The sequence below is a fragment of the Zootoca vivipara genome, chromosome Z (genome assembly GCF_963506605.1).
Source record: "Zootoca vivipara chromosome Z, rZooViv1.1, whole genome shotgun sequence".
Taxonomy (NCBI): domain Eukaryota; kingdom Metazoa; phylum Chordata; class Lepidosauria; order Squamata; family Lacertidae; genus Zootoca; species Zootoca vivipara.
The window spans coordinates 4,317,590-4,330,844 of record NC_083294.1 but is presented as its reverse complement, the minus strand read 5'-3'; the positions used below and the strand labels follow the sequence as shown (position 1 = coordinate 4,330,844).

Below are 13,255 nucleotides of genomic sequence, written 5' to 3'. Positions count from 1 at the left end.
AAGTGCTCAACTGTGGAAATCCCAATATTGAGTGGTTGCCATGCAGAACAAGATCCTTGTAGGTAGGAAAGAAGCATAACAAGGAACAGACTAGGCTAGAACCCGAGCTAGCTTTTCACTTGAAGCGAACTGGTTGGTGTATGTGTTTTTAAATGCAAGGAAGCATTTATATTCAGCCAGGACTCTACCATCTTGCTCTGCATCATGCAAAGATCAGGTCTGAATCCATTACTTTACACTGTCTGATAAGGTGGCAACACTGTATTATATACCTTACACTTCTTAAATTTTAGATTCTAAACCCTACTAGGCAAAGGTGTTTGCAAATGATTAAAAACAAAGTGCTTAGTACATGTTTAGGTGATACATAACAAGAGTAATTAAAAATGGCAGTGTAACAGACTGCTAAAACGGGAGGAAATTGTTGCTACTTTCTTCTGTCCTAAAGCATTCCCTTTAATTGAAATAATTTTTACCCTCACATTCTTTTCTACCTTTTTGACGTATTGGATTTTTTACTAGTGATCAGTTTGCATTGTGAATCTAATGCAGAATGATAATTTGCTTATTTAGCATTGCATATTGAAATAATTTGGAGCAGGTGCAAAGTAAAGGTAGGATAGGAAGGAGGGAGGGGAGGGCATAAATTATTCTACAGCCATACTACCCTGAACACGCCCAATCTCATCTGTTCTTGGAAGCTAAATAGGGTCAGGCCTGGTTAGTACTTGGATGGGAGACCGCCTGGGAATACCAGGTGTCGTAGGCTATAGTTGGAATTTTGTGAAAATAAACCTGAGGTCTCAGGGGGGAAACGCCGGGGGGTTTGATTTTGGTGTAACAGACTGCGGGAACTGTATAGAAAAGAATGGTTTGTGCTGTTTAACTGAACAATTTGTAGAAAGAGACCTGTTGCAATCAACTTATTTCAAATCCAAATCAGCTGGGATGGAGGTATAGTGACTTAGCAGATCTCCCGCATTTTATATCAGGGATAGATAAACCTAGTCCAGGGCAAAATGTGGCCCCCCGTGTCTATCTGGCCCTCAAAACTTTCCTCATCTGCCATACCTCTCACTGGCCCTACTTCACACCTGAATGTTTTTGGGTGGTTGGAATGTGTCTGTGAACTCTTATAGTGTCCCTTGCTTGTTTGGTGGAGTATAGAAAAGGGTGTGTGTACGTAGAAACTAGCCTACCATGCAAAACGTACAATTTATATTCATTGCTCTGTCCACGTTTGCATCTGGACCCACCCACCACTGACATATGGAGTCAGGAAGGTTGCTCAGAATGTGGCCCTTGGGCTGAAAAATGTTCCCCATCCCTGCTGTAGTTCATAATAAGCTGCTTCGAATGACAGGTTGGATGACCATCTGTCATGGATGCTGTAGCTGAGATTCCTGCATTGCAGGGGGTTGAACTAGATGACACCTGGGGTCCCTTCCAACTCTAAGATTCTATGATGCTATGAAAGATGCTTTGCCACATATTCTTCCTTACCTTCTCTTCTGTTAGCTTTGATTTGACTTTCCAGCCGTATTCGCAAATTCCAGTTCGCTAAGATGTCATCTTCTAGTTGCTTACGCAATACAGAAATGTTGTGCAACTCTTCTTGAAGGTTATTTATGCTAAAATAAAATTCAAAAGTAAAAAAATCAGTATGCTGAAGTTGTAAGGAGGCATCACTCAAGGTTCATCAAACAGTTGGGGTCATTTTCTTGTGAACCTCTGGCATCTTTTATACATCAAGGTTTCGATAAAAGAATTCACTCCAAAGCAGAAAGAACTAAACACTCTTGAAAGCATGCAAGCCTCTCATCTCGACGCACAGCATTAAAAAAAAAAATCTTTACATAAGACGAAAGGGATAAAAACCCTTGCACATCTCCATTCTGGCATCTTTCAGAACCTTCAAGGCACACTTAGTGGGCCAAAATCAAGCTCATTTCTCCCTCAGAAAACATCAGACTGAAGTACATTTGGCACAACACATCCTGTTGTTCTGAGTCTATGAACAACTCCTCTGTCACATTTATTAGATTTATTTTATCTCACACATCTTCCACTGAACTCATGACTTCCACACTCAAGGGTGTGTGTATATGTGGAAAATCTCCACATTTTAACATAAATGGAGCTTATTTTAATATCAATTGTGACACATGCAAAGTATCCAAGGGTGGAGCTGGTTTTCAAAAGTAAAGGTTGTTGGGGATGATGACATGGCAAGCAAGTTGGATCACATTTGCATGGTTAAAATAAGAAGGGGAGGATGATGCTGGCCAGAGGCAGGATGCAGGATGTTAAAAGACCCGAGCAAATAAAACTTTTCCCTGCCTTCTTTAGGTAGAGCAAAAAGTAAGCATCTGTGAATTCCAATGCTAAGGTTGCTTTTTAAGTCAGTCTAAGAAATAGGGAAAGAGAAAGAGAAATCTTCAAAGGAGAATGGATTCATTTAACACTAATAAATGCTCCACTCCCTCAACTAACAAAATAAAGAAGATAATAAAAATACATTTTAAAAAAAACTATGTAAACCACAATAGGTGCTCCTTAAAACTCCAGCCACACCTGCCCTACTTCATACAGAATACTTTTAATAGGACAGGGGTGGAAAACTAATTACCCTCCAGAAGTTATTAGTCTTACAACTCCCATCATCCCCAGTCATTGACTATGCTGGCTGGGGCTGATGGGAGCTTGTGAACAACAACTTGTTCAGCGCTACTGGTTCACCACCCTTGTCCAGGCCTGCTCAGCGTTGTCTATACCACAAGAACCTATGGTTCTCTGGATGCTGCTGGCTTACACCTCCCATCACTCTTGACCACTGGCCATTCTGGTTGCGGCTGATGACAGCTGGGAGTCCAGCAATTTCTGCAAGGCTGCAATTTCTCCATTTCAGCATTGGAAAGAGGCTCAGCTCTTTTGCTGTTTAGAGGCAATCACTGCCTGGCTTCTGGCATCCAAGAGGAAGAGCCACTAGTGCAGCCCATCTTAAGTTTCAGTGGGTACAGAATACCACTGGAGCTACTTGGTGTCAAAGTACTTTAATTTAAGGGTGTAAGATTCCTCCTTATAATCAGAACTCTGGGCTGTTGCAAATGGATGACATCCCACTGATCTGATGAGTGACCAGACATCATTGTTTGTATTCAAAGGCAAAATCTGGCACTCACCTATCAGTATCTTGCAGGGACTTTATTAGAGCTGAAAAAATGTCACGCTCTTTCTGTAGACCTTCCATTATTCCTGCAAATTCAGATTCCTTTGTTTTCTAAATTAAAAAAAACAGAAATACATACCAATAACTCTTAAGAAAAAATACCTTGGGAGAGTGCTTGTCTGCAAATTAAGAACCAGTCATAGAATGCATAGCAGAGGCAGAAACATTTTTTTCAAAACAAGTAGGACCCAAGAACAGTTTCTGCAGCTGAAAGTGGCTAATGTTCCCAATGTCTGATGAGTCAGACATCTGACATGTAGTGAGTGGTGAAATGAGACAAGACTTCCTTGGTTGTGGTGCTTATCTTGTGGAACTTTCTTATCAGGGAGACTTACCTGACTCCTTCCTTAATAGGGTTCAGGCAGCAGGTTAAGATCTTGCTCTTTCAGAGGGCTTTTGGGATAAATGACCATTAGCTGCCCCCAAAACCCACCCGATGCCCTACTTTAGCTTTGTTGAATTTCCTGAATAACTGCCGTTTCTAGGGCACTGCTATCTACTAGATTTTATGTTGTTGTTTTCTGTTGTTGGAAATCCTAAAGGATAGGAACGGGATGGGTAGGTTTTCAATAATTTAAATAAGTAAATAAGTAAAATAAATGCATCCACCTGAGTGTTTAAAGAATCCATCCTGCTACTAAGACACTAGAAGACGCATTACCTTCTCTCCCCCCCCCCAATGTCACTCAGCTGACACCGGTGGCAAAGCATGTGTCCGATGTCTTCATTAAGTTAGCAAGCGCCAGAGGCTACCACCGCCTTCTACATCTGAAATAACATTGTTCCCCCACCCGCAGCCCAGATGAGGGAGAATAATCACAAGGTTTGTACGATGCATGTTTGGAATTATTAAAGAGCATATCCCAGTTATGTTAAAACAAACTCCAGAGTGGGAATTATTTCAGCTGCCCTACATGCAAAGTGTTCCATTTGCCAAAGGGCACTGAACAGGAAACTGGATATGTTATCATCTTGTGTGCCACGTCCTCATAGCAGGTGGCCTGCTTAATTCCCCATCTACTTAAGTTTCCAAAGCTTCAGGTTGTGCACACCTTTGCAGGGGTTTCATGCTGTGACCTTCTCTCATCTAGACGATAATTAACATTGACTCTGCTTGCTTGCCTTCCTTTCTACTGTGTTATCCAGAAAGCTTCTCAGAACCTCTTCTTGCTAGATCTCATTGTCTCATCAACTACCTAGGCTCCTGCATCATTTCCATGCTTGGTTCAAAGTACTGCTTCTCTGTGACATGTGGTCACATGAAGGACCACCTGCCTCCAAATATGTCTGCCCATACGTTAAGATTTTTATCAGACACATTCCTCCCTGCACATCTGTCATACCAGGTGCAACAGATGGTTCTTCTCAGAAGTGGACCTTCACAGTGGTGGCACTCCTACGGTAGTTCTATGACAGGGATGGGGAACCTGTGGTTTCCTTAGATGTTCCTGGACCACAACTCCCATCATATCTGACCATTTATCATGCTGTCTGTGACTAATGGGAGTTGGAGTCCAACAACACCACAAGTTCTTCATCCTGTTCTAAGAGTCCGGAAAGTAAAGGGTAGAAGGGAAATTGAATGGTAGCTAGATGGATCAGATGGATCAATGGTGCAGTAGCTTTGTTTAGCTAAGAATATGGTAGTGGAGGAGGTGAAGAAGATGAATATTCTGACATAACTGTTTGAATGCTTAAGACACATCACAGAAAACGAGCACTATCGCCAATCACCAGTGACCAAATCACAACAGACAGACATGTTCACCCCGTGGTGGCTTTGCTGTTTCACTGTCAGCACTTACATTTCAGCCATTAGTCTGAATCCACTGATTACATACAGAAAGCATTAAACAGGTGACTTCTGGCTCCTTTCTTATTCATCACTGCATTTACACAACCACATTTTTATATTTGAAAAGCTTCTGACAAATCAACAGCAATGAGGCCATTAGGAGCAATATTGTATTCTTCTCTGCATATGATTACAATCTCTTTTATGGAAGGCGTGAGTTATTCCGATGAGTTCCCCAATGAATTACAAAGAATAAGGCAGATACATAGCCAACACAGGTTATAATACAGAAACAATTAATGAAGCATTCAACACCCTAACATACAGAACAAGTAGAGCAGTAAAGACTTGCTATCTGGAGATTCCTTACAAGACTACTAATAGTAACAGCAGCTCAGACCTGAAAGCAATCTAGACAGGAGAAAATCATGGTCCATGGGTTGACTGCTTGCCAGTTTCTGTTCGACCACCAGGTATCCTTGGTTATCAGAGCAGTTCAACAATGTAAATTGTTGCCTAGAACAGAGGTGCCTTCCAGATGCTGCTGAACTCCAAGTCTCATCATCTCTGAGTAATGGTCAGCCTGGTATGTGTCAAAGCAATGATTCTTCAGAATCAACTTCATTGGACTAGTCACGTTGTTTGGATGCCTGATTCCTGTCTTCCAAAGCAACTATTCTATTCCCAACTTAAGAATGGAAAGCACAACGCTAGTGGACAACAAAAGAGGTTTAAAGACGCTCTCAAGGCAAATCTAAAAAAATGTAGTATAAACACCAACAACTGGCCTGTGAGAACTCCAAGCAAAGAATAGCCTCTACCCAAAGTGTCATGGACTTTGAAGAAGCACGAACTCAGGACGAAACGGAGAAAGGAGCTAAGAGGAAGGCACGTTTGGCAAATCCTCACCGTCATCAAATCCCACCTGGAAATCTATGGAAGGATGTGCAGATCCAGAATTGGCCTTCACAGGCACCATGGACACACTTTTAAGACCATATTCATGGAAGATAATCTTACTCGCTACAAATGGTCACCAAAGATGGGAGCTGGATCAGTTTAAGAGGCCTGTGGTAAATGTAGAGCACTGCTCAAAAATGGCTATTAATCCTGCTAACTGTTTAAAAAGGCTGAGGCTGCAATTCTAAATACATGTCTCTGGGAGTCAATTCCATTGAACTCAATGGATCTTACTTTTGGGATTTCACTGCTAACTACACTTTTAAGTCTCACAGGGTATATCCCCTTGGTTGATCCAAAACAAACCTGATAGAGGATAAGCCCCATTGAGCTCACTATAACTTTCTTCTGAGTAAACATGAGTAGTGCAAGAGTACTATCTCCTGTCAAATGCTTAAGCCCACCTCATGGTTTGATTGGTCCCTTAGAGTTTGATTGATATCACATGACATCCAGCCCCTGAGGGCTGCCTATTGGCCATCGTGGGCCAATAGGATGAGGTTTTGAACCCCTAGCCAAGTTGAGTTGGCTTCATGACTTTATCTAGTATACTAAAACGATAAACATACCATGTTTATTCACAACTACTTGTGTTTCCCCAACTTCTGACAAACACATACTGTCACAGTGACCAATTTCTTCTAGATTAGGAGGTGTATGGGAAGGAAACGAAGGAATATGTCTACCAGTATGTCAAAAAGCAGGTTTCATTTAAGAAACCCTCTGATGTTTACATGCCATTCTGGGGAGAGATGTAGCACCAATAATTTTACATAGTCTCCTGAGATCCCATTTAACATTCAGCCTTTCAGAAAGGAGATAAAATAGTGTTGTGTGGAATTTTCATAATTTGAAATTCTTGTTAGTATCAAACCATCCTCTGTGCCCCCCGGCCCGGCCCGGAACGTATTCTTAAGCAAAAGTGCAGATTTCAAATCATGAATACAGTTGGGTTATGCCTTATATCTTAAGAGACCCTGAGCATGTACTTTAGCTTTTTAACATTGTTGGCTGGGAATGTTAGCATCCCCAGCCTTTTTCTGCTGCACCTGGAGAAGAGCAGTCATATGGAGGAGCAAGAAGGTTGGATAGCTAGGTCCACCCAACTCTGGATAGCTTTGGATAGCTAGGTCCAACTTTGCCTTAGTTGCACCTGGTTTCCAGAAGAGAAACCTACTTATCTAGAGGTTGCCATCAACAGTGAATTTCTGCCCTGGTGGAGTCATCCTGAAATATGTGACACTAAACGAGGATCACCCCACTGGGTCATTCCTTTGTAGTAAGATCAGGACACTCTACGTATCTGGGGGATTGGTTGCAGGTGGCCTTGCTCCTAAGTGACAGGTGGAATGCTGAGAAGCAGCTGCTGTAGTGATAGTACAAATACAACACAGAAACACATATGCATTTTAAATGTTTAATTGGTTTTTAACATTTGATCTTGTTGGTGTTATTTCACAATTCAAAATAATCTGAAGTGGGAGAAGGAACTACATCACAAGGAGCTGCAACGTGCCCTTCCAACCATTTGAAAGGCTATGCCCCACACTGTTTAGCACAGGGAGGGCTTTAACCTCAGATGGGAGAGGAAGGATCTCCCATAAAAATAGCAGCATGTTGATGAAAGGTGCACATCATTATATGTGTTCACAGGAGCAGGTCACCATGCACCCCCCAATTCCACTGGGAAATCTCCACTTCCTATTTAAGCTATGGTATGAAGAATTGGACAGTGGAATCCTTCCCATTTCACCCCTGCCTCCATTTCCCTCCCCTGTGATGAGTGACAGATTGTAAGTCCCTCAGGGCAGAGGCCTGCATGCTACTACTTCATGAAGCACTGTGCTCATAAATCAGGAGTGGGGAACTTTTCGCAGTCTAGGTGTTGCTGAACTACAACTCCCATCAGCCCAAGCCAGCATGATGAATGGTGAAGACAGATGGGAGTTGGAGCTGAGTACTTGGAGGGCGAAAGTTCCCCACCCCTGATATAGGTGGTGTTCTATAAACTATCAATAAGATATATTCTTAGCCAGTGTACACAAAGGAGAATTTGGGAGTGTTTCAAATGTGTGGAAAGGGGAAGGGGACCAATCTCATTTACAGAAACAGACCTGCCTTGCCTAAGGAAGTCAACCCTGACAAGAACTTTCCCAACATCAATCACTTCTGAGAGGCTGAGTGCAATGTGTTCATGGCAATTTTGAAAGAGAGGGTGTGCTCAGAAGGGGAGAAAAAATCACACACATAAGTTTGAACAGTTGAGATGACTCAGCAACAACTGGCAGGCTGCATCAATTTCAATCACTCCAGCACATCTGCATCACTGCAATGACAACAAAGAACATCAACTTCCAACCTAGGAAAACTTCAGGTGCAAAGCTCTGGCCACATGAATAAACTTTGGTGCATTGCCTATAACTCTAGAGCTACAGCAATTTAAGTAGCCTAGCTCTTTGCATGGGACTTATCCCTGCCCCGATTTCGACATAATGTCTCTAATACAGTAATGTCTCTAAGTCACAAGTACAGTGCAAATGATAATGGAGCAGCAAAATATTTTTGTGCTTGTTATGTGTCATAGAATCTACCATGTGGCTTGTATTTGTGCTGAACAGCTTGTTTGCACGGCCTGTGTCCTTGTGTTGCAAGTACAGGCAACGCCCTATTTATGCAAATTCTATTTGTGTGCTACCACACATACATGTGGTGCGGGGTACATCTGCAAGCATGGCAGTGGATTTGCTGGACCTGTGTCTTGTCTCAGAAATGAACTGTATGAACTACTGAAGCTCAATCCAGATAAGACCGAGGCACTTAGTGGGTGGTTCCCGATACAAGATAGAAGGGTGGTTGCCTGCTCTTGATGGAGTTACACACCCTCTGAAGGAGCAGGTACTTGGCTTGGGGTTACATCTAGATCCTTTAGTGTTGCTTGAGGCTCTGGTGGCCTCAGCAGTGCCAAGTGTCTTCCATTAGCTTTAGCTAATTAATTAATTAATCCCTTCTGCAGAATCACTCCTGCTGCACCTCCTCCTTAGTAGCCCATTTAAGTTTGACACTCTAGTCTCAGTTTCAATACATCCCATTGATCCTAATGCCTCCTCTGCAACATACCGCTGATCTTTTTTTCTTTGCCATTTCCACTAGTTACACAACTAGACATGTTTTCTGTAATTCCACCCATCTCTTGCACAATCTTCTATGAAGAATCAGCCACCAGACCTTTGACAGCATTCTCCAAGTACAAGCAAATTTATTGCCCTTGGTGTTGTAGCAAGGTATTCAAATGTAATCTGAACCATCAGAAAACCAAATAGATGTCTTCTGCAGTGCTTTATACCACTAGACAGAAATTGCAGGAAGTGGGCCTGGAAGAGGCAATGCCACTTCCACAGTGTAAAGCCAGCTGCATGGTCCCACTACAGGTCTCATATTCATCTGAATCAATTATGTAGACAGCTGCACAAACCAACATAAAGGTACATCCACACTGTACTTAGGGCCTAGGGAGATTATTATTATTTATTAGCTATTCCCAAGGAATCAGCACATGCCTTAAGGACATGTATACTCCACTCCCCACACCGGAGGGGAAGATGGGGCTCATCAACCTGGGAAGATAGCCCATCTAGGAGAATGATGGGCTAAAGGATTGGTCCTAAACTTCCCCTGCCTTGTGGCTATACAGTACTCATTTGTGAGAAAGGCTTTGGGAATAAACCCCAAGAAAAAAATCAGTACCCACTGCCTTGTGGGATATCTTCGGGAGAAGCAAAAAAAAAAGTGTGCAGTAAAAACAATGCAGGAGGCAGCGGTTATGAGCTGTAAGCTCAACTTGATTGGCATATGGTACAAGAGCTAGATGTTGCTTTGGCCAATGGAACATATAATCATGTTTCACTGGTCAGTCACTGCCTGCCTTAAGCTGGGAAACCCCCGGTGAATAAAATGTTGACCCACCACTGTCCACCTGCTTCAGTGGGTGCTCCGTGCTCAGAGCGTCACTCAACAAGGGGACTGAGCTTCTGCACCTTGCACAAAGAAAAGAAACAAACCCTCTTGTACCTATCAAGCTGGAACATCAGGAACATGTGTCCTGGCTTGTCCACCAACCTGTTGTTGGTCAATGGAAGATGGCCATAATTGAGCTGAAAATGAGCTCAACATTGATGTTTCTGCTTTATGGGAGACCAGACTCATTTCAAATGGCTGTCTCCAAGAAAAGAACTACTGTACACCTTTTGGGAGCAAGGAGAAGAGCCACATACTCGCAGTGTAGGCTTCACAGTGAGGAACTCCATCTGTCTGCAATAGAACCGCCAACCAAGGACTCAGAACACTTGCTTTCCCTCCACCTCTTAACTACCTCTGGTCAAGTTAACATCTTGAGTGTCTACTCTCCCATTACATGCTCTGACATACAGACCAAGGACCTAGGAACTAGACTAGCCTATCAGAAGGGTCCCAGGCTGCGAAGACCTATTCCTGCTAGGAGATTTCAATGCCAGAGTTGGGGACGATCATCACACATGGGGTGATATCCAGCAGATTCCCAGACAATGTGCCAGTGACTAATGGCTAAACCTGCATCAGAGCATTCAACTTGCTGCTGACATTGGCAACACTCACAAAATGTACGAAGGCATGAATAAAGCCTTTAGACAAATAGTCTGGAAAATTGCATCACTGAAAACCTTGTTGGGAAGATCAGCACAGACTGCAGCAAGCAGGTGAAGCATTGGACAGAGTGCTATTAAGAACTGTACTTGCAGGAAAACATGGTCTCTGACAATATGGTCCCATCAACAATATCCAGACTCTGCCTGTCTTGGAAGAGCAGGATGTCCCTCCCTCCCTCCCTTGATGAAGACATGACAGAGTCTCAAACAAAGATGTGCTCTCCCAAGCCCACGTTTGCAGCATGTTTACACTCCTGTCTCAGCAGCTTAGATATGTCCATAGAATGGAAGATGGCAGGATCCCAAAGGATGTGTTCTGTAAGGAGCTGGTTTCAGGCACCAGCCCCGTTACAAAAATGTCTGCAAATGAGACATGAAAATTGGCAACATCAGCCCTGCCATGTGGGAATCCCTTACAGACAACTGCAGTGACTAGACAGAAGTCAGGTCATGCATCCATAGCAGTGACCAGAGGAAGAATGATCATTGGGAGGATCACAAAGAGAAAAAAATGCCATGGTGCAACTGCAGTAGCACAACACTACTCCTTCATCTGTCCCAGCTGCAACAAAACAAGTCTCTCCCATATCAGTCTTTGCAGGCACAGCAGGTGCTGTAACCTTCCAACAGTTTGACTTCACAACAATAGAAAAATACAAGATTAAAATCAGTTAAAACCATTTACAACCCCAACCAGTAATCTCCAATAGCCTTTTCTTCTTTTAAAAAAATTTAAGTGTCGAACCTACCTCTAAATCTGGGATCATCTGGATCACTGGCTGCTGTGACTGGAGAGCACACTTCTCCTTTTCTAAATCTTCATTCTGCTTCTGAAGATCCTCTTTATCTTTTAAAAGAGTCTGAAACTCCATGGCCTTTTCTTTAATCACTCCATCAAGTTTCTAAGAAAAGCAAAATAGATACATGTCACGATGATGATGATTATGATTATGAATTCCATCCAGCCCCTCAAGCAAGGTGTCAGGGTGGCTTACAAAGAATCAAATACAACGTAAGAACAACATGCTAAAAGCAGCAAATCCAAAACAGCGAAAACTATCAGCATAGATAAAATGGATTAAACATTTCTAAAGGCTGGAAAACAAAACAAAACAAAATTTGTCTGATGCCAAAATGGCCATCAAAGTAGGTACCAGGTAGGCATCCTTGGGAGATGGTAACATTCCAAATCTGGGGCACCACCACTTTGAAAGTCCTTTTTCAGAAGCCACCTGCCACACTTCAGATGGTGGGAGTCCCCAAACCAGGGCTTTCCCAAACCAGTGCCCACCAAATTCTATCTGACACTCTCACTAGCTCCAGCCTACAAATTTCTACAATGACTGGCAGCATCTCTCCAGGGTTTCAGACAGGAGACTCTCAACTCTATCTAGAGATTTTGGAGCTGGAACTTAGGGCCTCCTGCTTGCAATGTCTATGCTTTACCCACTAAACTAAGACCGGTGGGTTTTTGGCCAAAGCAGACCGGAGCAATTTTGCCACCTCTCAGGTGGGCGCCATCGCGGGCCGCACTCTCCTCGCCCACTTCTTGCCTTTACATACTTCTAAGAAGCCCAAAACAAACATTTCATGTCAAATCAGAAACTGGCCAGCATGCACGATTTTTTTTAGATCTATGACTCCACCTAGTTCCTAGCCATTCCTAGCTATAGAGCGGTGTCAATTTTTATTTCCTTTTCTTCAATCTGTCTCCCATCTAGCAGCAGCTTTCCAGCCAGGCCTCTAACACTGCGCATATGCACACGTTTGCGTAAGGGCTCTTCCGAGCAGCCCTAGCCATCCTCCTGAATCAAAGAGAATGAAGAAGGTGGTGGTACGTTTATCTGACCTGCAACAGAACCAGGGGCAACACCCCTACTAGCTAGGCCAGTGGTTTTCAACCAATGAGCCATGGCACCCTGAGATGCCTTGAATCAGGGGTGTCAAACTCAAATTCATCGGGGGCCGCATCAGCAGTTTGGTCACCCTGAAAGGGCCGGTTGTATCTGTAGGACTATGTGTCCACTCTTTATTATCATAAATTATTGTCACTGCATTCAATTATTACTGTTTTTTGTAATAATGTAAGTAATAACTAGCTCTGAAAGCAGAAACATAGTCAGAATAATGGCAAGTAGATATTCAAATGTACAATTATTGTACAATTTATTGAAAAATGATTTTTGGTAACTGCACTGGGTGGTGGAGGCTCGCTAGGGTTTCATGCAGGACCTTTGCAGAGCTACTAGTACCTGGAGATGCTGGGGTCCTTCTGCATGCAGGACAGATGTTCTGCCAGTGAGCCACCACCCTTCACCAAAGGGACTGGCTGAGGTTGACTCACTGGAGCTGCTCTCCTGGTTCCAGGGTTTAAGGGCCAGAAGTATAAAGCAGCATCCTATGTTTCTGAGGAGAGGGAGAGGGAGAGGGAGGGGAGGGAGGGAGGGAGGAAGGAAGGAAGGAAGGAAGAAAAGAGGGAGTAGGAGGGAGAGAGGAAGGAAGGAAAGAGGGGAGAGAAAGAAGAGTAGGAAATAAGGAAGGGAATAAAGAAGGAAAGAAAAAGAAAGAAAGAGGGAGAGAAGACGGAAA

At 43.2% G+C, this 13,255-nt stretch overlaps 1 protein-coding gene and 1 pseudogene across 5 annotated transcripts in view; one reads left to right on the top strand and one right to left on the bottom strand.

The window, feature by feature from the left end:
• The window catches only part of CDK5RAP2 (CDK5 regulatory subunit associated protein 2), a 136,192-nt gene that overhangs the window by 78,591 nt on the left and 44,346 nt on the right, over positions 1 to 13,255 (bottom strand). For all 5 annotated transcript variants that reach the window (XM_035113723.2, XM_060270294.1, XM_060270293.1 and 2 more), the window contains 3 exons: positions 11,416 to 11,568; positions 3,183 to 3,280; positions 1,504 to 1,631 (listed from right to left, as the gene is read on the bottom strand). In XM_035113723.2, coding sequence (XP_034969614.2) covers positions 1,504 to 1,631; positions 3,183 to 3,280; positions 11,416 to 11,568 — 379 coding nt within the window. The remainder of the gene's footprint in view (positions 1 to 1,503; positions 1,632 to 3,182; positions 3,281 to 11,415; positions 11,569 to 13,255) is intronic.
• On the top strand, positions 651 to 769 carry LOC118084578 (5S ribosomal RNA; annotated as a pseudogene).